The following is a 24,191-nucleotide window of genomic DNA, read 5'->3' as shown; positions in this document are numbered from 1 at the left end:
GGGGGGTTTGCTTGTTTGTGTGTGTGTGTGTGTTTTGTTGTTGTTGTTTTGTTCTGTTTTGTTTTGGTGGGACCGTAAGAGAGAACAGTTAAGATGATATGCACCTGTGGCGTCTGCGACTGAATACTGACTGGAAGACGGACGTTTTCACACGTGAAGGTGGGTGGAGCTGAAGAACTGCGGACAAATTAAGCCTCAGTGGTGGTGCGATGAACCCAGTTTGGTTTGGGGATTCTGTTCTGAGAAACCAGAAGCATCCTAACAGATACAGAGACACAAATAAATCCAAATATCGCACTGACCAAACTTTGAATAACTTTCTTTTATTGGCATCAACTCAGTTTTTCCTCCATCTCCTCTGAACACTCTTCCCATGTTTCATTCATAAGTATTTCCCAAGTAAAGTGTGGTTTTCATGTCTCCATAACTTTTCAAACTATTTCCTCTACTTGAGGGGCCCCTTGTCATCTCTTTGATCACTCAGTAAATCACTTTTTTTCAATCAGTGCCTTCCCTGTAGGCTTCATTGTTGCATTGCCAGTTGTATGTAAAAGTTTATTGTAACATTTACTTTCAGGTATTACCTTATTTATTTATCTGTTTGCCATTCTTAAATTTTTTTTGAGACTAAAATTTAGTTTACAATCCCTAAACTCAATGACATCTCTAGTTAGTATACTGTGAATCAATGAAGAAATGAATGTGAACTCTATTACTTAATCCTCAAAAAGTAAGACATTAAGTTGACCACTAGCTGTTTCATATTTAGCAAGTAATTTTTACTTTTGGTTATGACGTTCAATGAAAATTCTGACTTATTCCCCTTTTGTGAATCTAATTTTAATCTTTTAAAATAAGACACAGCACTTTTTCGGTGACATGTTACAGGATAAGTACATTTTTAAAAAGGAGAGACTTCCCAGAGAAGTTTAATGCCAAAAGAAATTGCAAGTATTTTGTCTACATGCATGAACATCTCATGATTTTAATTTTTACTTCAGGAAGATTGTGACGTATAAACATTTTATAAATCTTATCTCAAAAAATAATGATTTGAATAGTCTGTGCTTCAATGCAAAAATGAAACATTAATTTGTTCAGTTTCTCATACAACATGTTTATTAAACATTTCAGTGTCAATAATTTCTTAGAATTGTAACATTTAACCTTGTAATGGAGCTAATACCAATTCTATTCATGGGAGTATATTCTGGACTTTTGAACGACTTTAAGTAAAATGAATGCCACTGTCTTCAGGTTGTGCTTGGAGCAAAGACAAAGAAACATCAACTCATTCTTTCCAACTAATAAAACATCTAATGATGCAATGTTTATGATGATATTACTTTAAAGCTATTGTACTGTTAAATATATTTTTGCTTCTGTTACAGAAGCCTAATATATCATCTCTGAACATTAGCAATTTTCACATTATTTAGATTTTAAATATTGAATTTTTAACTTGGACTCCAAGGAAAAATCCTGAAAAATAAAGATCTGCGTTTAGCATCTTTTTCCTTCCCTTAACCATAACTCTTCAATCTGATATGACTTTTCATGGAATCTATGTCAGAAGTATAGCTTTTTAAGATAACTTTTTCTAAAAAAAAATCTCACTTCTTTATGAAAGAGGGAATTCAGAATCACTGAAGTTCTGAAGGAGCATGTGCTTTGATGATTATTTCCACCAGTTCCTTATTTTTATTATAAAGTGGCAATTTATATCACCATTAGAAATATACATTTGTATATAAAGTTTTGCATTCAAATCTCTTTATTTTTTGGTTAGCTATGACTAAAGAACACAAGTCAAATAAAAACTCTACCCTTATTTCAGAAGCATATGTATATATACACATATATACTTGTAGAACAATCCACTGTTTTAAATGTGATTCTGATTTAAAAAATGCTATTTACAACTTTATGACAGAGAAATAATCTCAGCCTTTATGCTATTAAAATGAGCAAGGAATTTGGATGTTTGAGTGTGTCTCACCTTGTGCAGACGAAATTAGGCAACACCATGGAAAAACCTTCTCAGAGCAAGGCCTTGTAGACTAAGCCATGAGGATAGAAGAGATTTGCTATTTCTGGGTCCATGTTTAAAAAAATTAGTGTTGATATAGTCATGCTTCTTCACCAAGAAATCAGTGGTCTCAATTTAGGACCTTCGAACTTTGTAATATACAAGCCATTCTTCATCCTTTTACTATTGCCTTAATATTCTCATCTCGTCCTAGTGGCACCATAGGACCACCATCCACAGATATAATAATATCTATCTACAGCAGTGTCATTTTCCTAAATTGAAGAATTCTTCTAAAAAGCTATCTGGGTTAAAATGAGGCCCATAAAGCATCACAATTTACATCAAATTGATGTCTCCTTATTGCGCCCATCCATAGTGGCTAAAAATGTGCTATGAAATTCATATGTAAAATTTGAAACCTAAACTATTACTGTGATCAAGAACAGGTTGGCTGGCTGTCCTCTGGTTTCCTGAAGCACAAAAGGCTCTGAATTAGCAAATGGAACTTCAGCACCATTTTGTTTCTATACCTCTAACTTCTAGCTTAAAAATCAATTGAAGTATGTTGACCAGAAAACTATTTAGAGATTCTCAAAAGTCTTGTTTTCATTCTTAAGCCCATTGATTTTGAAACATGTTATACAATAAAGACTCTTAGAATAAACACATCTTGACTTATATGTACACAGTCAATTACAAAGCTTTACTAAAAGTTATATTTTTCCTGAGAATATCCCAATGCATTGAAAAAAGAAAGAGCTTATTTTATTTATAGGAACATAAGAGATGGGTGAATTGAGACCCAGAAATGGGAATGACAAAAATCAAAGTAACAAATTCTTTCACTTGGAAGAAAGATGAAAACTATTTAAACTGGCTCATATTTTTAGAGGAAATAGGATACTTATATGTTTATATTTGGTAAATTTTTGAAAACCTAGACAGTGAATACTGACTTTTTCTTTTAAAGGATTTAGGTACTTTAAAAGTAAGCAGCGGTTAAACAAATGTTCACCCTACAGTTTTTGTCAGGTTAATATGTAAAAGAAATATGATGTTTCCCATTTATTCTTTAAAATTAATTGTAAATAAGGCAAAGCTAATTTCTAAACGTTTTACTATGGTCAGCATTTGCTTAAATGATGTGGGAAAAACAATATAGAAATTGGGTGGTTAAGCTTCTGTTTCTTAATTGCTATCAGGAAGAAGACAAATATGAGTCTAGGTGATAAACGATGGACAGCCATTGAAAATTGAGGGGAAATTGTGTTGGGAGTTCATATCTTTATTACATTTTTCATAATACTTAACCAGATTAAATATATTGTCATGAAATCATTACTGTAATTAATAACACTTTGTGAAATTGTCAATTGTGTTACTGATAAGTTTTCAGGGTCTGTAGGGGTGTATGTGTGTGTGTGTGTGTGTGTGTGTGTGTGTGTGTGTGTGTGTATCACCATAAAATCTCAAGTCATTTCATGCTAAATGAGCCTGAGATCCATTTTGTAGAATCCTCTTTCTTTTCATTTTTTTCAAAGAAAACAGGCTTTGTGCTTGGGATTTGTTTGGTCCTGGAAGTGACAAGTGTGTTTAAAATCAAGTTGAATCAAGAGTGACAAGCAGAAATACAACCAGTATTGTAATTTTTTTTTTACAAGGGTATTCTTTTCCTACAAGAGTAACATTCTTTTTATTTTCTTTTAATTTAAGTGTCTTTATTTGTTACTTTCAAAATATTTTTGGTTAAACAAATATCTTTTGCAAATGTGTGTTCAAAATCCTTGCCAAGATGCCTAATTTTTAGTCTTTACAACTGATAAGGCAAATTCCTCCATTTCATTTGCTGCTACCCTCCTGATAACCTAAACAGAATGCTTGGTGAAGGACACAAACCACTATTAAAGAATAATGATTGTGTAGAGTGAGGGGAACTACATTGACTTTGAAAGAATACAGCAACCAATGGCAAGGTCATTTAAGTGAAGGCCTAGAGCTTCTGCAGAGTGTATATATTTTAGGGAGTTGTATTTGGAACAATACATGCTGGACAGTAGAGCTATAGGAGAAGTAACATGCTAAGTCTTCTCATTGGTAATATCCATAATTCTGCATACATTTTTTAACATTCTGTTTTGTTTTAATTTGGGTGTCTCTATACCACTCCTGATTTGTAGGACTAAGTACGTCTATTTTTTCCAAGGCAATTGTATAATATTCATTTCTTCCCTGATATTTTTCTAATCCTTTATTATTCCTAACTATGCATTTGCCTAGTCCTTACCCTGAGGGTTCTGAGGGTTCTTTTTTTTTCTTTTTACTACTTTAAGTTCACACAACGGTATGTTGGAACCATAGCTGTTAATTCTGTATCGTTTCTCTATGCCCCTTGAAAATTCAGTATATTAAGTTTCCTTCTATGTTCTAGGAGTCAGACTTACTGTCAACTATACTTACTAAGAAAGTTATATAGCAACAAGCAAGCCACTGGCTTCATGAGATGGTAAGTTAGGAATTTCATAGCCATGCCTCCCAATTTCTTGGTGAAGTTTGGAAAATGCTACATACATAAAACTCTGGTAAGGTACAATGGCAAATACGATTTGCTTTAACAATTTCCTAGGACTTATTTCCTTACGAGAAACCCCTTTTTTTCTTTCCTGCTGCAAGAGATGGTACAAAACTCTCTAACACAGCTGGACATGCACCTGTACTCTCAAAAGTGTGCACAATGTAAAAAAACAGACCACATGATAAGACCATATGACTTATTCATCACCGCCCAGGCATGGCAATGACACAGAATTCCCAAAAGTTACCTCAGCCTTAGAACACATTTTTTTTTCCTAAAGGATGAATAAAAATGAGATCCTGGATTAATTCCTTTGATAAAAATATGATAATCTTCTAGGTTAATCTGAAACTTTTTATGAAGGAATGAAATCAGCTAATACCATTAAATTCAACAGAAGTCTGTCTTTTGCATAAAATAATTATAAGTAACAAATTCAAGAAAAAAATTTTTAAACTTTTAAATAATTCCTGGCTTATATCATACAGGCATTAGAAGAATCTATGATTTGTACATGTTCAATATCATGATTAAAAAAAATCCTGGAGACAGGATGTAATTATGTGTCAATTCCAGATGCCCAAAGAAAATTCAAATTCAACACAAAGCACACATCACAGCATTACCCAAAGTTTAAATTATTCAGGGTATTACATTGATTTGTAAGTTCAATTCTCCAAAACCCTTGTCTTTAAGATAGCAACTTTATTTCAAATTTATTATAGTTATTGTCTTCATTATAATTAGCCTCTATTAATAACAGTACAATGTTGTGATGTCTTGATTTATTTTTTCCCTTGATTTTATGTGTGCTAATATTTGTGCATGTGCATTTTCTACCACATTGCAACAGGCAAGCTTTGGTTCAATTTCTTTGTCCTACACAAAGGAAGATTTTTGAGTGCAGAATCATAGTCACTAGGTCCTGGATTGCCATTTTATTTTCCTCTCCTTGGGTGGATTTAATTGGAAGGAAATGGGTAAAGGGGAGGGAAAAAGGGAAGGGATGAAAGAGGGATGAAGGGAAGAGTTCTCAGCTATGTTGAATCTTGATTCACGACTTTGCCTCCATTCATGGTTGGTGTTCCAGAACTTTTCCTTGAACGCCCTTGTTTTTCTCCAATTTCATGTAGTGATGGCTCTCTGTACATACACACTGAAAAGCAAAATTACATCAATTACTTATAATTGTAGACATCAATTTGGCCTCAATAAGCATCTCAAGTTTGATTTTACAATATTCTTCACTCTCATTCACTAGCTCTCCTCCCCAGTGTAAAATGACTTTTAACTTGATAACATATTTATTGGATATGTATGGTCCTCTTCCAGTTGTAGCAGTCATAACCTTTTAAGTCTTCTTGAACTGCAGACATAGAGTGATTTCTGTTCTCCTACAGATAAGGCTAGAATCTTACCTGTCTGCTAACCTATATAACAGGATTTTCATCTAGAGTTAGAGGAGACACTGCAAGTATAACATTAAAAGCGTAGGCATAGATACTTTTTAAAGCCCTGAGTCTGCAGTCTAGTTTGCATAGGAAAAAAAAAAATCCTTATTTACATGTTCCTAATCTTTACCCTACTACAAGAAACACAACACTGTTAGATCAAATTGAAATATTTATCAACAATTTTCAAGGTATCCTACATAAAAAATGATAATAGGAGGGAGGGCAGAGGAAAACAAACAAACCAAACATCATTTTCCTGATTGCTCCAGGTTCGAATATGCAACTGTGAGATTTTAGTTCACATTTATATAAAACTGTTCCTCTCTCCTCTATTGTTTTGTCTGGCTCTAAAGCTCAGTCATCTGTGAATTATCATGGCTATTGCTAGATAATTTCACAGAAAGAATAATATTTTTCAACTCATAGTTATTCTTGTAAGATAGGATCTTCGTTCCTTACATTGTCGTGAAATAGACAAATGTGTACAAGCATATAAAATATTTCACTTAAACATCAGGAATTATTTTTATCCTTGATTTAGGAACAAACAGTTAAGTACCTCCATGTATTGAATCATTAATACAGGGCTTTAGTAATCTAAATGCTCTTTCTAATCAAATAGCTTCCTTGCCTGGGCTTTGCCCTGGTACAGGATACCTGAGCATGGCTATGACCAAATAGATGTCATGTGGTGGTTAAGAGCACCAACCTGGGAGCCACACCACTTGTGTCCCCAACTTCAGTCAGCCACTCACTAGTTCTGTCAACTTAGATACACTGTTGTAGTTAAAAAACTAAATTTTTATGAGAATTAGGTGCCTGGCATATACTAAACATCCAAAGATGTTTAAGAAAATGAAGGAGCTTATCTCTTCATTAGAATTTTGAGTAACAGATTTCAGAGAACAAAGTGATAATTTTGGGGGGTGGCTAAAGATATTCTAAATTAAAAACTAGATTAAGAGAGTTAAGATACAAAAAAATTCTCTTTACACTAGTTTAGTGATGAGGACACAGGTTTTTTTTTCCCCCTCAATATTTCAGTGGTAGAGCTTCTTCTTCTTCTTCTTCTTCTTTTTTTTTTAAGATTTTATTTATTATGAAAGACACACACACACACACGCACACACACACACACACACAAAGGCAGAGACACAGGCAGAGGGAGAAGCAGGCTCCATACAGGGAACCCGATGTGGGACTTGATCCCGGGACTCCAGGATCAGGCCCTGAGCCAAAGGCAGATGTTCAACTGCTGAGCCACCCAGGTGTCCTGCAGTGGAAGAGCTTCTTAAACGTTAATGTGCTTTCAAATCATCCAGGGATATTTTGTTAAAATCCAGAATCTGATACAGAAGGTTTCTGTGGAGTTGAGATTCTACATTTTTAATAAGTTCCCAGGTGATGCTGGTCTTGGCAAATGGAACTACACTTTGGTTAGTACAAAATATGCAAACAAACTATGTTTGGCTAAGTATAATGTGCAAAACTATTACACACAAATATTTTATTTTTATTTTATTGCATTTTTACATATATATTTTTAAATGAGATTTTAAAGTATTTCAATTATTACACTAAATGGCTCCTTCAATATCCCAAAGACTTTTGGGATAAGTAGCAAAGTTGTACAGAGAAAATGAGTTGAGAAAGAATTGATGCTTAATTTTCAGATGATGCCAGTAGATAATTTAAGTTTTTACTTTCTCTTACAAAAGACAGAAGATCCTATGGAAGGTCTTATGGAAATCTTGTAATTCCTCTAATGTCTCTTACATATATTTCTGTTATGGGCAAAATGTCAAAATCTCAAAAATTAAAGCATGCATTTATATATGCAAAATAAAGCTATTTATTTATAACTGGTAAGTCTACAGGGAACTCAGAAGTAATGAAGTGATTCTATTAGAAAGCTATTTATGTGATACCATAAAACAGTTTTCCCTACTCTGCACCTAGTCAATTGTGAAAACCAATACATCTCCAGGCCTGACTACAAACTGCTAAATCAGAGTCTCAAAGAATGACAAAAATAATATATATATATATATATATATATATATATATATATATATATATATATTATATACACATAATAGAGGGGGGGGGGCCTGGGTGGTTCAGTTAGTTAAGCATCTGACTCTTGATTTTGGCTCAGGTCATGATCTCAGGGTGAGAGGATTGAGCCCCATATTGGGTTCCAGGCTGAGAGCCAGGAGTCTGCTTGAGATTCTCTCTCCCCTTCTGCTTCTCCTCCTCCCCCTGGCTCATGTGTGTGCTCTGAAATAAAGAAAGAAAGAAAGAAAGAAAGAAAGAAAGAAAGAAAGAAAGAAAGAAAGAAAGAAAGAAAGATTGATTCATTAAAAAATATGTATATATAAAATAGATTTTGACCTGCAAATTTCTCAAACTCCAACTTAGAGATACTTGAAGGATGTTATTTTCCAACTTAAATCCAAGAATATATTTTAAAATAACTTTTATAGTTGAATTTCTTATTTTACTACTTATTTTTTTAGTTTCCTTATGTCATAGATTCTTCCCAAAGAATTTGATTTTAACTTCATCTCTTTATTAATTTTTTTTATTTCTCACATATATATAAAATACTTGAGTCATGACAATGTGAAATATTACCATTATAACTACCACTGTAGATAACTTTTCCAATAACTTAATCCTGTTTGCCATCTTGGTATCAAGTCCCCAAAGAGGATTTTTAAATTGGCATGTGAACATTTTCAGTGTTTCAAAGGGAACAAAATTCATTAATATCATAGCATAGCATGCAATTTGCCCTCCTCAGGACTACTCCATTACTAACTTTCAGATATTTCCATTTAAATGGTGTAATAATTTTCCAGGTTTTGAAAAAACTAGTTCATATATCTTAGTTGGAAAATGAAGAGTAATAAGTAGGTTTCCTAGTTCACTGGAACCCCCCATCCCACAATAAATCAAGTAAGTATTTGAATTTCTGTATTTTTGTTAACAGAAAGAACTTTCTTTAAAGAAAGCAAACTTAAAAAAAAAAGAAAGAAAGCAAACTTATGACAATCTAGGAATTGCATACAAATATAAACAAAGAGAACAAAAACTTTGTCAAACAAACAGATTGATTTCTTGGGCTTTAATTTTCATTATTTATAGTCTCTGGGATGTTAGTATTACTGTCTAACTCAAGAAGCTGATAAATCAAGAAGTACAAATCTCAATCAAATTTTAGAATGAAAATGTAATTAAAAGAGTATGGTCCAATTAGAAAGCAAAGAAAGGACAAACCATTTCTCTTAAGTAATATAACTTCCTTTGATGAGTTGTATTAGTACTCCATAACTGTGGTATTCTAAATGATAAACAATAAAAAGATGACACAAAAAAACAAGAAAACAGAAGGTATAAGTGTTCTACAAAGTGTCCAAATATATGTCCAAAATATAAAACCCAATCACTTTGATGTACAAAATAACCACAATGGGACACCTGTGTGGCTCAGTGGTTGAACGTCTGCCTTTGGATCAGGGCATGATCCTGGGGTGCCTGGATTGAGTCCTACATCAGGCTCCCTGTGGGAGGCCTGCCCATGACTCTGCCTCTTTCTCTGTATCTCTCATGAATATATAAAATAAAAAAATAACCACAATGGTAATCTTATAAATAAATTTTAATCCCTTAAATAAATCTATTATTTCAGTGTTTTCAAAGCCACTTCTAAAAAGATTTTATTTGAGAGAGAGAGAGCACAAGTGAGGGAGGGGTGGCAGAGGGAGAAGGAGAAGCAGACTCTGCACTGAGCAGGCTCCATCCCAGGACCCCAAGATTATAACTGAAACCAAAGGCAAATGCTTAACCCACTGAGCCACCCAGGCACCCCTCAAAGTCATTTTAAATTGACTAACTCATTTGATAATTATAATAATCTTGTGTATAAAGTGAGAAATTCTTATCCAAATGTTTAAAATATGAAATAAACTAATCAACTTTCCTAATGTCAAATAGTAAGGGCAGAAGCAGGATGAGAATGAAAGGCTTCAAAATCCTAGTCAAGAGTTCTAATAAAAGCAAAAGATCAATTTATCAAAAAATGGAATAAACTCAGCCATTCAATAAAATGAAATCTTGCTATTTGCAACAATGTGGATGGAACTAGAGTGTATTATGCTAGGCAAAATAAGTCCATCAGAAAGACAATTATCATATGATCTCAGTCATATGTGGGATTTAAGCAACAAAACAGAGGATCATAGGGGAAGAGAGGGAAAAATAAAGATGAAATCAGAGAGGGAGACAAACCATAAAAGTATTAATCATAGGAAAGAAACAGAGTCACTGGAGGGGGGTGGGGGATCGGGCAAGTGGGTGATGGACAGTAAGAAGGGCAAGTGATGGAATAAGCACTGGGTGTTATATAAGACTGATGAGTCACTGACCTCTACTTCTGAAACCAATAATACATTATACGTTAATTAACTGAATTTAAATAAAATAAGATTTACATTTAAGAAAATGGAAAAAATGATTGTCTTCTATCAGACAATGCTTAAATTAGATCCGTTTATTTAAAAAAAAATTTAAAGATTTTATTTATTTATTCATGAGAGACAGAGGAGAGAGAGAGAGAGGCAGAGACACAGGCAGAGGGAGAAGCAGGCTCCATGCAGGGAGCCCGACGTGGGACTTGATCCCGGGTCTCCAGGATCACGCCCTGGGCTGAAAGGCGGTGCTAAACCGCTGAGCCACCCGGGCTGCCCTAGATCCATTTATTAATTGAGATCCAAGTTGGCCTTACCTCTACTAACTATTCCTAATGTCATTCAAAAATGGTAATAAAAACAAATGCAGGGTGGCTGTTTTCAAAAATGAAAACAAAAAGAAAGTAACAAGTGTTGGAGTAAGAAGTTCCTGGGGCTGGAGAAGGGAGAATGATTCAATGTATATAAGTACAATGTGAATGTACCTGATGGCATTGAAATGTACACTTACAATGGTTAAAATGTTAAATTTTATGTTGTGTATATTTTACACAGCATAATAATTACACATTTAAAAAAATATGCACATACAAGTACGGAGCATAAGCTATAAAGAAAGAAATGACTATTAAAGCCAGAAATGTCTTATTTGTCTGGGAAGATCCAACAATTTCCTAATATTCAAAAATATTGGTCTTAGTACTATAGTAAGATGGAGAGAATTGAGCTATAACTGAGGGGGTATAGAATTGGTAAGAGGACAGGAAAATCGGATGAGAATATCCTAGGAACACACTACCTAATATAAAATCCATTTTGCCATATGTGATCACAGAGCACTTAAAATGTGATTAGTCCTGGGCTCCCTGCATAGAGCCTGCTTCTCCCTCTGCCTGTGTCTCTGCCTCTCTGTGTGTCTCTCATGAATAAATAAATAAAATATTTGAAAAAAAATATGATTAGTCCTAATTCAGACATGCTCTAAGTAGAAAACAAACATTAAATTTAAAGACCACACAAAAAGAATTAACATATCATCAGTTATATATGAACTGGTTACATATTAAATAGATAATATTTTGGATATATTGGGTGGAATATATTATTAAAATTTGTCACATTTGTTTTTATTAAGTGTATCAAAATTTTTTAAATTACATATGTCGCTCATATGATGTTTCTTTTAGACAGTTCTATATTAGAAGAGTTTGTTGTTGTCTGGAAGAGAAGTGTCCTGACTGGACCTAGAGCTATAAATTACTGAACGATGGGAAGACAGGGGAGAAAGTGTTCTGACCTGGTTGGTCCTGACACTCATATATAGACTTGGGAGATACTGAGTGTCTTGGATTCCTTGGTAGGATGCAACTGGTTTACAAAACATTTATTGACCCTTTTTACTTGGCCTAGCTAATGCTGTATCACCTTCATCCTAAAATGGCCTTTTCATGTTCTTTCCTCTCCTCCAATTTCAATTTCTCTTTTGTAACTAGTACCCAAAGATGAATTGGTTCAAGCGTTGATTTGTTCATTTATTCAATAAACAGGTGTACGTTTCATTTGCGCCAGGCACCCTGCTAGATTCCATAGCAACTGGGAGAGGTGGCCGCTTGAATCCTGCCCTCATGAAGCTCAAGGCTAAGAACAGCACAGACATACACACAAATCACTGACTGTTCAGAGCCAGAGTGGGGAGTGGAATGGAAAAGAGCACATAACAATAGCTATACGATGTTGATTTAGCCTTGAAGAATGCCGAGGATTCACACAGATTAATAAGCTACCAAATAAGACTGAAGAATGAAGTCCAGGTTATATAAGAAAAACAGTGACTGGTTGAAGAATGGGGTAAAATTGAGAAGTAGGGAGGAATAAGCTGGCAGGGTTAACTCGTGCCAGACCTTCTGAGTTCCCAGCTGGAAGATTTAAAGCATGATCCTGATGTCTATCAGCCTCAATTTGATAGTGAATGAAGAGTTAAAAAATATGTCCATCAAGGACATGAGTGTACAGTGAAAATCTATTTATTCAATCTCGTTATCTAGAAAAATGTCTAACTATGTTAACATGACATGAATACAGCCAGTCAGATTAGTCAGGAAGAATCCGTGAAACTGAATCTTACTGCGTGGATCCTAAAAAAAGGTTGGCAGTATCTGAAACTTTCACGAATTCTGATAACTTGCAAACACAACTGTACTTTCTTAGAAACAGACCTAGCTGAGGCACCATTACGTGTGAGACCTGCTGCTTATCTAATCTATCCACTATCTGATATTCTCCATATACCATAATTTTGACAATTGAAAGAATTGGTCAAGCTAACTAACATGTTGAGAAGAGTTCTCCTTTTGTTTTGTGGGGAGCTTAATGTAGCACTTAAGATGACTACACAAACAAAAATGATATAAATCAAGAATCACTGATCCCATATATGAGCATCACATATGCTTTCCAATAAGAATTAATCACAATTTTATACAGCTACTACTACTACAACTAGAATTTGGAGTTCTGGTGTTAATTTCCAATCATATACTAAGCAATTGTGGGAAACCTTTAAGAAGCATATCCAGGAAACTGCTTAGGTTCTGAATTTCAAACAGTTATATAAATTCTACAGCTCCCAAACTGTGCTTCTCAAATCAGCCTCATACTATGCAAGATTAAGTTTTCTCTCTTCCTGATAATCAGGTCCTTATTAGCAATTGCAATAACCTCTGATCTCTTAATTTGCATTATTTCAAAGTACAATGATTTTTAAGCGGGAGGGAGCTTTTGCATCACTTTCTATTATAATAAGCTATTATTTCATTAGGGATACATTTATTTTGCCCTAGGAAGGCTCTCTCTCTATATATATATATTTTTTTAATTTCTTTGTTCCTGAGTATTTTCTTACTGTGCTGTCTGTTGTATGCATTTGGCCTACTTCAGCTGTGAGTGCAGTCTGATATTCCAGTTCTTTTGATGAGGAGTAATTTCCAGACTGAGAACAGAGTGAAACAAACAAACAAAAAACTCAACTCCTTGAATTTTTATTCTCCTAGCTCTCCAATCACCCTTCTCAGAAATTCAGATTCAGTGCCGCTGCCCATATATAACAACTGGAAACAAGTTGTCTGATTTGCAGCTTGTGATGTACAATCTAACCATGTCTCATCTGAGACCCTGGGAACTACACTTGTGATACAGATTTTATCTTCAGGGGGTCATGATTTAATGGTTACCACTTGGCATGGAACTGATTTCCAATTGTGTTTCTTTCTGATTCCACTTTACACTATTTTCCCAACAAAATTTCAGCATCTAAATATCAAGAATGTTTAGTGTCCTAGTGATACAATGCCTGATTAACAACACTGCTGCTCTTTCACCTGGCACTCCTGGGTGGTTCTTGATCATGCCCCGTGCCCTCTTTACCCTTTAAAGCATGAAAAACAAAACAAAGCAAAAAACACTTGCTCTTTTTTTTTTTTAATCCCACAGGATGTTTTTGAGATAAATACCATTATTCCTCTAACACATAATATCATAATGGTTTTGGATAAATGGTAAAAGGAGATAATGTTCTAAAAAGGGAAGCATTTCTTTTTGGTTCTTTAGTATTCTTTCTTCACATCAGTTTTCTATTTCCCCTCTATTTTGATATATGTTTCAATTTATTTCTCTTTTTCCTCTCCTCACCACACCCCCCCTTCTCTTCTTCTTCTGGCTGTTTCCTTTTATTCATGTTTTGATTTTCCTTGATCCATAGTACACTGAAGGAGGATTCATTGCAGCTTTCAGAGTAAAAGTGAGGTAGAGAGATTTGATAGGATATTTTTCCTCCTGCGCAGATGCAAGGACACATGAAAGTTTCTAATAACATAGCCCACATCGGATATTATTTTAAGACCTAGCATTCATTGAAAATCCCCAGTTTCACCCTTTAATGTGAGTGGAACACACCTGTATGACAGACACGAGTCATATTGTGATTTGGCATTGCAGAGGCTGTCATTTTCACAGCCACCTGAGATGCACTGGCTATATTTCTGTAGAAAGCCTTGCAGTCCTGGTATTACAAACAAAATACTACACCTGGTCATAACAAGACCATAAGCTACTAACTATAGTATAACATACAGTATTTGCTCTATTTTTTGCTTTATTTTTAAATACAAGATTGTGCCATTAGAAAAGAGAGAGACTTAAGAAATATCACTGAGCATTGAAATCTTGTCAAAAATAAGACACATCTTATAAGATTAGGTATAGGTCTTTCCAGGGCAGGCATTCCAGCTACTATTTTCCTATTACATATATATATATATATTTTTAACTCGTACCTTTGTTGCAAATGCAGTTATCAGAAGATGCAAGTGTTCTTTTCCATTATGCTGGCTCAGAATCCTTGTTTGCAACTTTCAGTATTCAATAATCACATTTATTTTAGTTACACACTTCTCTTGGAAACCAAAAAAAGTGGAATCTCAAAAGTTGCTGTTATTTATTTATTTATTTTTATTTTTAAAAAGATTTTATTTATTTATTCATGAGACACACACACACAGAGAGAGAGAGAGAGTCAGAGACACAGACAGAGGAGAAGCAGGCTCCATGTAGGAAGCCCGATGTGGGACTCGATCCCCGGTCTCCAGGATCATGCCCTGGGCTGAAGGCAGGTGCCAAACCACTGAGCCACCCAGGGATCCCCTGCTATTATTTATAAATCAGACAACTGTAATAAACCAGGTGCAGGTACCATCTAGTGGGTACTCCCCACCTGAGTAGTCAGTGTGCTCATAATCATAACTAATATTAATTGAGTACTTACTATGTATCTGTACTTTATATGCACTATGGTTATTTTAAATGATCGAAAAGGTAGATACTTTTATGGGTCCTTTTTGCAAATAAGGAAACTGAAGAACAAAAAGGGTAGTTTGTTAGAAGTGGTGTGGGACACTGCAGGGCAGAATCAGCATTAAAATTCATGTATGATTAACTCTAGAGTTCCTGCTCTAAGCTCATAGTCAAGTAGTTTCATGTGTGCAGAAAACAAACAACATGAAACTTTGTTGACTGCACCCCGATGTTTCTAGCAGCAATGGCCATAATAGCCAAACTGTGGAAGGAGCCTCAGTGTCCATCGAAAGATGAATGGGAAAAAAAAAAAAAAAGAAAGATGAATGGATAAAGAAGATGTGGTCTATGTATACAATGGAATATTCCTCAGCCATTAGAAACGACAAATACCCACCATTTGCTTCAACGTGGATGGAACTGGAGGGTATTATGCTGAGTGAAGTAAGTCAATCGGAGAAGGACAAACATTATATGGTCTCATTCATTTGGGGAATATAAATAATAGTGAAAGGGAATATAAGGGAAGGGAGAAGAAATGTGTGGGAAATATCAGAAAGGGAGACAGTACATAAAGACTCCTAACTCTGGGAAACGAACTAGGGGTGGTAGAAGGGGAGGAGGGCGGTGGGTGGGGGTGAATGGGTGACGGGCACTGGGGGGGGGGGGACTTGACCAGATGAGCACTGGGTGTTATTCTGTATGTTGGTAAATTGAACACCAATAAAAAATAAATTTATTAAAAAAAAATCCTGATCCCAAACCTCATGGGGGTCCCCAGCACTTCCTGGAACCCTCTTACATTTCTCTTGCCAATTCCCCCTCCTATTCTTCCTAAGTGACCATTCCACACCTTCTCTTTCCTCCTCAAACCCTCCTCAGACTCACATGACAGGTCTGCCTTCTTTCTTGTCTTTCTCTCCTCCCCCTCCTTCTCTCTTTTTGGTGTCTCCCTCCTTCCTTCCCTTCCTTCCTTTTTTATCAGCAAACCACCTTGCTTTGTATTCCACTTAGAAGCAGAGGAGAAAGTTTTTGTATTTCCACCATGAAAACGACCAACCTGCATATATGTGCTCACATGTGTTCTAGTGCTTGAACTCTTCCCATGGCCTGTGTACATCTCACCCTCCACTTCCGACTTCCATGCTCATGTGATCCCACCCCCTTTGGTCGGTGTTATTCAGTGGCCATCTCTCCTGGGATGCCAAATCTTAACTTCTCCTCAATTATTCCCATCAGTCTATACATGTGCTGTGATAGCTTTAAACAAACAAGCAAACAAATTACACTCTGTAACCACAATGTTTCTCTCTAGCTAGCTTCCTATTTCTCTCTCTTTTATTTTTTTATAGCAGAGCTCCTCTATAGTGTAATTTCATATTACTTTCTTCTTCTCTTTACTTCCTGTGATAACTTGAATCCACTCCAATTAGACTTACTCCCTGCTACACCAATGAAATCACTCTTGTTAGTCACTCCTAACTGTATGTTATAGACATTGGTCAATCCTCCAGCAGCTAACTGGATCCTTTTGGCAGGCTGATAGAGATAACAGCTCTGGTCATAGTTTTAGCCCCTTTCTAACTATATGGACCTGGGTCAGTTATTTAACCTCTCTTAAACTCAGTTTCCTATCTTTAAAATTGGGATGATACTCTTAACCTGCATATTTGCAAAGTGTTAGTGGCCATCAAGTGATACTATGGCTAGGGAAGCATGTTAAAAATAATGAGCCACACAAGTGGCATATACAGCAGTACCACTGCTACTAATTATTACTTATATTACTATTGGCTTCCTACAAATCACTTAAAAAGTGAGTGTTCTTGTAGTTATGGGAAGAACTAGGTATAAATCGTTCAGTATCAGTGTTGCTCTATTAGGGAGATCGGAAAACCTGGGTGGAGGGCGATTGGAGCTGCTGCTGACAAATTGTTTTCCAAATAGAGGCAATGAAACTCCAGTTTCTGATAAAGCTCATAAAGGGCACTCTAGAAAGAACCCCTATCCTATATCAGTTTCCATCAAAGAAGAATGAAATATGACTCATCTTTTTATTACTACCAATTTAATTGAATTTTCCTTGGCCCTCTGTAATTGCTAAGAAGTAGAAAGGTTAGATTGCTCTGTTAGTTAATGTACCATTAAAGATATTTAATTGTCTTAATCGCAGATCATGGAAGGGTGTGAGCAATTAACATGAAGCAATTTCACACCTTAATTAATGTCACATGGAATCCCTTTGGAACTGTAGAAGAATTTTAAGTGCTGGTTCAGAAGCTATGTATTGCCAAAGGAGTGCACCCAATATGCTGTAAATACTTATTAAAAAGAGTTAAGAGACACTGTGAACACAAAGATCTATATCTTCATTTAGAAAGAGATCAGAAGCAATATTTGTGTTCAGGAGAGAGATAGATATGGAAGAAGAATGTGGCAGGGAGAGGTAGGAGGGTTTTATTAAAGACTAAATTCGAAGCCAGGAAAATGCTTCTTTGAATGAGTTACACTGGCTTGGGAGAAGTTGTCAGAGGCTGGCAGAGATCCAAAACTCAAAAGCTGGAGAGAAAGTGAGAATGAGAGAGAAAAAGAATTGCAGCCGTTTGCTACGATTAAAACAATCGAAAGCATCCATGGTTGGTATTTTTTTGCTCTGTGTTTGTCTTTTAGTATGGTTAGGTCCAAAAGAGGATCCTGGGGGAAAAAATCATTTAGTTTTCTTTCCAGTCAATTGAAAAAAAATATCAAAATCAATTTGCCATTAGTATCCTCCCAATTAGGGCTCTAAAGCATTAGGGCTCCTGATTTATTCAGTTCTCTGGTATCTCATTATATAGTCTTTGAAGAGATGATTTTCCTTCCAAATTTCAATTTTCATTCTCTAATCCCTTAGTGAATACCATACCTCACAGGTATGAATACCATACTTCACATTTCTCCAGGACGTAACCCAATAACACAATGTCCAGTTTCCAAGGGCAAACGAAAAATGCACTTTGGATTGATCTGACAATTTTGGGATACGCAACTTTCTTACAAGGTCTTATCTTCCTTTTATTCCTATGAAACAGATGGCATTTGTAATCAACTTCATCTTTGGAAATTACTGAGGTTGAAGAAGATAAATTATTTTCTCAAAATTACTTAGCAAATCATTGGCAAAATTTTTATCAGAAGAATTAGATATTTATTTATCCTTGATTAATTGATTTGTATTAGGTTACTTTTTCTCAGTGTCAACTCAGTGCAATAATTGGTGTTAGCTCTAACTCAGTATAATAATTTAATTCAGCACTAGAATACAGCCATCTTAATAGCAGTAGGAAATGGCAAAATGTAACATGTTTAATATATGTAACTCCATGGTGTCAGTGCCCATTTACTCTATAGTAGATTAGGCTTAGTCCAATACATTGATCACAATAATCTGAATATTTGATCAAAATGAGCCTAGAATCACCAAATTCAGTTTAGAACATTGATCCAGGGTGCCATCATAATCACTTGGACAATAAAACGAGAACACTTTGGAGATCTGGCCTGAGAATCTTTACTTTTTAAACACTCCAGATGGTTCAGATATTGATGTTTGGGAAACACTGTTCTATGTTATACTGCTGGCACTTAAATCAAGTTCTATTAGCTTAAATCAACAGGAAAAGATGGATCATTTGTGTGTGTGTGTGTGTGTGTGTGTGTGACAGAGAGAGAGAGAGAGAGAGAGAGAGAGTCAGTCTTATCTCCCCAATGGAAAATATATTGGTGGACATTAGCAAATGTTCCTTTATTTAGAGTTTAATATTTCTGTAGCAATGTCTCTCAATTGATATTTACTAATTTTACTGTAGAAACATATTTCTCTCTCCAAGATTAAGTTCTTGAAGCTTAAGTCTTTGGAAAGTGCACATATTCTTTCCAGGAGGGAGGAACTAGATTCTGAATACCCAACCACCTGCGGAGCTGAGTAATGTGCTTCTTGGAGGAGGGAAGAGAAAAGGAGGAGACTGCATCTTGTTCTTTGTCAAAGAGTATTTGGCTGCTGCATCTGAAGCTAGAGAGAGAGATTACCACCAAGACTATTTAAATCTGGGGGAGTTACTTATCTGTGCTGTGAACAATGCTCTGAAAAGGCAAAACTGGGAATCAAGAAGCCTGTGCCGTTGTCTTAAATTCCAGGGGAGGGGACCCATGTAAGTAAAGGCTGACATGCAAGTGTACATAGTAATGGGTTTAAATATCAAGTCCCTCCATCTGTCTGAATAGATGCCCTTGCAACCCTTCATTAACACCACCTGTGTTCTAAACTGAGGATGGAGAGTGAGACCGTGATAGGAAAGGGGCTGGTGGGTCATTATTATCCAATGATCAGTGAAGGACTGAAAGATCCTGGGACTGGCAGCATTTAATTTTGGGAATCCTGACATTCAAAATGATATCATCATCAGGATTTGAGAAAAAGGAGAGCTATTTGAAAAATGAAACAAACCTTCTCCGACTTTTCCTTCTGTAAGTGGTTAATTCCCTTTCCAAAAGAGGGGGAACATTTATAGGCCACAGTCAATACTGGACTCTCTTGGTAACCGTACAATGGTAGGTTTACAGGTTTATAAAAATTCCTTTAAAAACTAAAGATAACTGACAACCTTTCTGGTTAGCCAGCCATATGGCCAACCTCTTATAAAGACGTCATTTTCTTTCTTTTCTGAAAATGCCTTCTGCTTTATAATTGTCCTATGGAAAAAAATATTACCAAAAACTTTCTTTACAATGAGTTATGGCTAGAAAGTCTTTCATTCTACTCCTCCTAAAAAAATTCATGAATCATCCATTATGGGAATAGTTCATAAAACTGTACTTTATTCATTCACTAATTTAATAAAGGAAATGTGTTTAGAATCATTTTATTTATAAATCCGAAGCTAGATTCCACGAAGGGACATGGTTTTACAATAAAGTGCTTATAAAGCATGCACAGAATGCCATTATTAAGGAACTTGAGGAATCATCTGCTCCAAATTCTTTTGCAAAGTAGGAAATGAAGCCTGCTAAAATTCATGGAAAAAGAAGTGATGTATTCTTAATCCTTTTTTGCCTAGTTTCAACATGGCATTCCTATAACTATCCTATCTGATTATCTACCACTATGAACTTATCTTGTCATATCATGTATACTTTTGTCCATTTTGCATGGTTTAGAGCTTACTATTCAAGTTGTATCATAGTATAACACTTCTACTTTGCTATGGCTAATTTTTCTAATTATCAGCATATCCATAGGCTTATTTCAGATTGAAGAGCAATATAGTATACAGAGTAGATGTATAGACTTTGGCAGTAGGCTTCCTAGACTGCAATCCCAGCACTGTATTAATCTAGCCCTTTGATTGGACAGCTTATTACTTAATTACTTTAATTAATTACTTTAAATATTGGTTTCTTCACCTATAAAATGCGGGTAATAAGATAAGGTTGTTGTGAGGTTTAATGATGGTAACATATGCAACCTGCCTAGCAAACAGTAAACTATATAGATGCAGTAATAGTAATAGTAATAGTAATAGTAATAGTAATAGTAATAGACTAGTAATAGTAGTAATAATAGTGGTAGCACGAGTAGCTTGGGGATCCCAGCCAGGAGAAAGAAGTTCTCACTGCATAGTAGAATAATGCCTAACAAAACCTCAAGTGCACATATCTTTGATAATAATGGTAATGATATAATTATATCACTTGATAATATAAAGCATAGCTGCATAGAGAAGCACTGGGAATTGGTTCACATTTTTGCATTATAATAATGATATCAAAGTACAAACAAGGTGTGGGAGAGCTGACCAATTTCTTAGGTCTGTTACAATATAAAAACATGAGTGTCTCCATGAATCTGAAAACACTTTTATTTCTGAGGAGCATGTAGATTCCAGATTTAAAAAGGAGAGAAGCAAATAGGAGACATTTATTCAAAAGCCCTTGCTAGGGTCATACTATGCTATATTGAGGTTACATTTCAGACTTCAGACTGTAAGCAGTTTCACTTGTCTTCACAAAGATTAAGCACTTGCTTGCTTGAGCCAGAATGCCTTGGCTTGGATACTGCCTCTGCCACTTACAGGCTGCTTGATATGGCACAAATTACTTAATGTCTCCGTGCTTCATTTTCCACGTTAGTAAAATTATATTAATATTAGAATCCATTTCATAGAAACGGAATGAATAATAAAAGAGGGGATAACTGAGACAGGTTTAGCACAATACCTGTTGGAAGTAAGCATTTATAGAACTGTTAGCTAATTTGTTCAAAAAAGTGAAACTTGCTAAGACAAAAGTCAAAGACATTTCTAGGGAATTAAAAGGTCTTTGTTCTGAAACAAATGCATTCTTGTTTTCATCTTGCAAGTGATGCTTATCAAATTCTACATATTCCATAACTAAATTTTCATTCCCATCATCCAAAAAGAGATGAAGAGCCTTGGAAACATATCTAAATACAGTGATTCTGATTTAGAATGAACTTTCTTTTCCCCCTCAGAACAAAAGGAAAATCATTCTAAGACATCAATAAATAAGAAAAATTAAAAATAAAACAATGAACCAAAAGCTCTTAATAAGAAAATTAGGAAATCAGGGCTCTTCTAAAGTTAAGATGATGGCAAGCTGAAGCAGAGGATCTTACTGTCCCGGTCTGTTATTCTCTAAAAATACCTGAGCATTTATTTGGCATGTAGTGATCCAGAAGAAATAATACATTGCTAGGCTTCCCGGCACCTAATGCGACATCCTGCCTGGGCTGTACTCAGCAGGATGTAAGTATCATATGGCAACCAAAGGGGACCTTCTTGAAGAGACCACTGGCACGGGGTTTGGCCTCTGCCCTTTTCATTCTTTCTTCTTCCCTCTGTCTAGGATGAAGATGCTGGTTGGATCATGGGCATAAAAGTCAATCGAGAGCCATTGTGTGGTGCAGCTGTACAACACACTAGGGAGAATGGCTCTCAGAGCTGGACATAGTTGAGGTCCCTAACAATTGGGAAGCCACAGAACTGGCCCTGCACAGCAGGTTTCTTGATTTGGTTTGTGAGAATAAAACTTTGTATGATTAAGCTGTTCTTAACATGGGTTTTCTATTGTACCTAGCCAAATCTAATTCTAAAGTAGACAATCAGGACTGTCTAGTAGTCTCTTTCTATGTTTGTACTGAAATGCAGCAATAAATTTAGAATTTAAGCAGCTGTAAGACTAGGAATATGGTCACTGAATGCATCACTCTTGGAAATGTGTACATGGTCATACAATCTCAAGAAGCTTGACTAGCCAAAGTGCAGACAGCAGTCATGATTAGGTGGGTAAATTATAGGTGTGTTTTTTCTTTTGTGGGGGGGTCGGTATGAAAAGCATTATCTACAAAAAGAGCAAATAAAACAAGTGGATTTTTCCTTTCCTTTTACACTTTCCTGAATTTTCCGAATATTGTTAACAAGCTTGTGCTACTTTTGTTTCAACAACAAAAAAAAGTCTGTTTAAATGCACAAATAAAAATGATGTGACAGAGGGGATGTGGGCAGGGGAATGGGTGAAATAGATAAAGGATATTAAGAGTACATTTATCTTGATAAGTACTGAAAAATGTATAGAATTGTTCAATCATTATATTGCACAGCTGAAATGAATATAATGTGTATGTTACAAACATGTATAACATGTATGTTAATTATGCCCCAATTTTAAAAAAATGATGCAAATGTTTTAATAGTTTATTCACACTGCACCTGGAGTGTTTTTGTCTCTGGAGCTCTACCTCTCACCTCTAATGGTCTGACCTGGCCTAGCCTTGAAATTACATTTAAATAATCAGCTTTTCAATATCTTTTTTTCTTGTTTGGTGGAAATGATAGCTCTTTCCTTAAATCCCAGTATCATTTCCTTAAATCCCAGTATCACTATGTACATGTAGTACATAACTTTTTTACATTATACTATTCCCATCAATACACATATTTCATATCTAAGAATATTATAAGGTTATCTGGAGCATACGTAATTCTTTTTTGTTTTCATACTTACCTATTCATTTGTTTATTCATGTGTTCACTTATCCAATTGACAACAGATTACTGAATATCTCTTAATGATATGCAAGATATTATACAAGAAACAAGGATATATGACGAAAAATAAAACTTGTTCCACGCATCCAAAAAATGATCAAGCCATGGATAACGGGATAGTGTGGCAAACAGGTAAATTTAATACAATGTGATCAGTTCTAGGGGAAAGGATGTATATGACAATAAAGTGACAGAGAGGCCCCTCACCCTGCAGGGAGTCTGCTTCTCCCTCTACTTGTGTCTCTGCCTCTATCTCTGTGTCTCTCATGAATAAATAAATAAAATCTTTAAAAAAATACATTACATGAAGGAAAGTTCTGTTTTGTGTGGTTAAAAGCACAGGGTCTGAGAGGAGTTTTGAGAGGGACCAGGAGCTTCAAATGCCACAGGTCCCTCCAAATGCCACAGGTCCCTCCCTGTGCTTTGAACATAATGTTGACTGAACAAATGTTTGTTGACTGTTACACTCATAGGTACTGTGCAACAGCCATTGTGATCCTACACTGGCTGACCTGACATGCCTTATAGATATTTAGGGGACACAAAGGCTGGCTAAATTGCAGAATTGTAATACATTGCCTCAATTCCCTCATTTCCACAGACAAAGAGGCTGAACTAATGTTTTAAGTGATTACAATGTGACTTTCAGAAAGGAAGGTTATCGGTAAATGTCTAGGTCACCGCTACTTCAAACCCTATGTTAAAAAC

General features: G+C 35.4%; 1 protein-coding gene across 3 annotated transcripts in view; it reads right to left on the bottom strand.

Annotated features, from left to right (window-relative positions):
- Nucleotides 1-307: 307 nt before the first annotated feature.
- The window catches only part of FGF12 (fibroblast growth factor 12), a 544,556-nt gene continuing 520,672 nt past the window's right edge, over nt 308-24,191 (bottom strand). For all 3 annotated transcript variants that reach the window (XM_026016471.2, XM_072752406.1, XM_026016470.2), the window contains one exon: nt 308-5,760. In XM_026016471.2, coding sequence (XP_025872256.1) covers nt 5,642-5,760 — 119 coding nt within the window. In that variant the 3' untranslated portion in view covers nt 308-5,641. The remainder of the gene's footprint in view (nt 5,761-24,191) is intronic.

The sequence above is a fragment of the Vulpes vulpes genome, chromosome 3 (assembly GCF_048418805.1).
Source record: "Vulpes vulpes isolate BD-2025 chromosome 3, VulVul3, whole genome shotgun sequence".
In the NCBI taxonomy this organism is placed as follows: domain Eukaryota; kingdom Metazoa; phylum Chordata; class Mammalia; order Carnivora; family Canidae; genus Vulpes; species Vulpes vulpes.
Note: the sequence above shows the minus strand (reverse complement) of the source record. Positions and strands in the feature narration are given on the sequence as shown.